Raw genomic sequence first — 2,736 nt, 5'->3', positions numbered from 1 at the left:
TGTATGAGTGTGAGTGTGTGTGTGTGTGTGTGTGTGTGTGTGTATGAGTGTGTGAGTGTGTGTATGAGTGTGAGAGTGTGTGTGTGTGTGTCGGTCTGTCACATTAATCCACTGATTCCTCATATAGTAATGTTAGTTGTAGGTTTAGGTGTGGGAGTTTAGATTTGAAAATCAGATCATAATCAATAGTCATAATCTGGCAAGGAATTAAAATTCAGCAGCAGTTCTGCTTTTTAAAGTGTCTCTCAAGGACCAGTCAATTTCCATCTGTGTGTAACAGTAGATTATTCACAGTCATCGTGTGTTTTCTGCTGAGGATCTCCGTGTGCAGGTGAATAACGATGCCGTCCAATCAGGAGCTCAGGACTCTACAATATTCTCATTCTGATGATCTCATTGGTCAGTACCAACGCGATGGGCGGAGTTAAAATCTCACACCACAGCTGTGATGCGGCAGGAGGGCGTGTCTGGTGTGTTGTCATGACAATGACCAACTGAGATGTAATTCCATGCAGATTTTGAGACACTGGATCTTCTTGTAATTTGTACCTTTGAGATTTTCTTGCGGGACTTTGCCTCTATGAAGTATAATAATGTTTCCATTTTTTTTTTTTTTGTGATCTAGTGTTGTTTCATATGTCCAGTTTTGTATAAATTAGAGCGCTGTTATTTTTAATCAGCTAATTCATAAAGCCCTGGACAGGTCATCTGGTTAAAGCTGTAAACCGTGTTTTGGAGATTCGAGGAGCTGAAGCTGGAATGAGTCTCAGGAGCTCAGATCAGATCAGATCTCCTTCCCAGAGCCAGCTGGAGTCTAACAGAAACACAATGTTGTGCAGAAGCACATTTACACACTTTTTAGTTCATTTTACCTTTATTTAACCAGGAGAGAACCTCACTGAGACTACAGCTCTTTACAGGTGTGCCCCGGCCCAGATATACAAAATACACATTTAACAAACACGCAGTATAATATTATTGTACACTTACACACACACACAGCTAAATGGGGGCATTACATAGATTTCTATTGCGTTAATATACAGACAGTTATACATTTTATAAACTAATCCTAACCCTCACAGAAAACTTTCTGCATTTTTACAAAAAAAAAAAAAAGTTGACTTTATTTTATACCAGCTTTACAAATGAGGACATCCCCAAAGTGTGGTTTTTGGAGATTTTATCAGGTTTAGCTCACTTTTGGATACAAATTTGTCCCCAAAATATGGTTAAGTACACACACACACACACTTTGTTTGCCCTTCACAAGCGTTTCTCTGTCAGTGTGTTTGGGCTGAAGGAGAGGCTTAGAAAGGGCACTACTAAATGAATGAATGATTTATTTATTATTACTACTACTACATAAAATATAGAATTAGCCTACATAGGCTTTAGCCGTTTCAAGGTTCCGGTAAAAGTCTTCTAAAGCTTCTCGTTTTGAAAGCATTGGAACAGTCTCACCTGCTGGAGGTGGCGCGAGGTTGCCCTCTACTGGCGCCTCCGCAGTCACGTGATCTCTGGCAACCGTTTACCTGGCGCTGCGTGACGTCACCGCGCACCGCGCAGGAAAAGGAACTGGCGCTCGTGATGAGTTCATAACTCTCTGCTAAACACAGTTACAAACCCTACTGCAAACTGTTGTTTAACACTGATCCGGTGATCTTATACGCGTTAGAGCATGTCTGCGTCAGCTGTGTTCGTGCTGGATCTGAAGGGGAAGGTAATTATGACTCTTAATGAGCGACTTCATAGAAGATATTAGATTAAATTCACCTGATTTAATCAAATGCGAAACACCCGCGAGCAGCTGTTTGTAATAATCTGTGAGCACTTCTACAGCTGTGTGCTTCACGACAATAACAACAACAGTCCTTAATGGAGAAACAGTGGTTCATTATTTAATAATGTCATATGGTAGCATTTCTAAAACTTCTTTTGAAAGTGTTTTCTACTGGAACTGCTTTAATCCCGCTGACCACTTTAGAAACAGTGAACAGTGTTTTAGGACATGAGCAGATGTCATTTCCTCTCCAGACAGGAAAGAGTATTATTACACATGACCCCATTAAAAGAGTCTGGTTGTGGCGGTACAGATGATGGAATGATGAAATGAAACCTGTCTGTCATACTTTGACACGAATGTCCTCCCATCAGGTGCTGATATGCCGCAACTACAAAGGCGATGTTGACATGTCAGAGATCGACCACTTCTTCACCCTGCTAATGCAACAGGAAGAGGAGGGGCTTGTCTGCCCAGTGATGTCACACGGCAACGTCCACTTCCTGTGGATCAAACACAGCAATCTGTACTGTATCCTTTACATCACGAACTTCACGATCTGATTGTAAAAGGTTATTCTGAGTAAGCAGTGCAGATTCTGTTGAATGACGATCTTCAAGAGAGCCGTTTAACGGTGTATCGTTCGGTAAACACGTGTTCGTTAAAGGGGTCATGAACTGCCTCTGTTTTTTTGTACTGTTCTCTGAGCTCCACTTATAATGTTATCAAGATGTTTACATCAATAAACATTATAATTTAGAAGTAATAGGCAATTTTCTGTCCTGTTTTGACCCCCTCATCTAGGGCCGCACGATTAATCGAATGCGATGTGCATTTTGCCCTCTGGCCTTCGGATGGAGATTTACTGCTGATCACAGAACCGTGCTTCACTGAAAGATACGCATGACAATCAGCTTCTGTTGAATCGCGATCTCGATTCCATTTCGATTTAT

At 41.3% G+C, this 2,736-nt stretch overlaps 1 protein-coding gene across 1 annotated transcript in view; it reads left to right on the top strand.

The window, feature by feature from the left end:
* Window positions 1–1,405: 1,405 nt before the first annotated feature.
* LOC107743903 (AP-1 complex subunit mu-2-like) overlaps window positions 1,406–2,736 on the top strand; it is a 6,849-nt gene continuing 5,518 nt past the window's right edge. Inside the window, exons 1-2 of the mRNA XM_016557389.1 lie at window positions 1,406–1,723; window positions 2,158–2,314. Coding sequence (XP_016412875.1) covers window positions 1,682–1,723; window positions 2,158–2,314 — 199 coding nt within the window. The 5' untranslated portion in view covers window positions 1,406–1,681. The remainder of the gene's footprint in view (window positions 1,724–2,157; window positions 2,315–2,736) is intronic.

Source organism: Sinocyclocheilus rhinocerous, unplaced genomic scaffold (assembly GCF_001515625.1).
Source record: "Sinocyclocheilus rhinocerous isolate Xijiao unplaced genomic scaffold, SAMN03320098_v1.1 scaffold3418, whole genome shotgun sequence".
NCBI classification, from domain to species: Eukaryota; Metazoa; Chordata; class Actinopteri; order Cypriniformes; family Cyprinidae; genus Sinocyclocheilus; species Sinocyclocheilus rhinocerous.
This window is presented reverse-complemented; position numbering and strand designations above follow the sequence as displayed.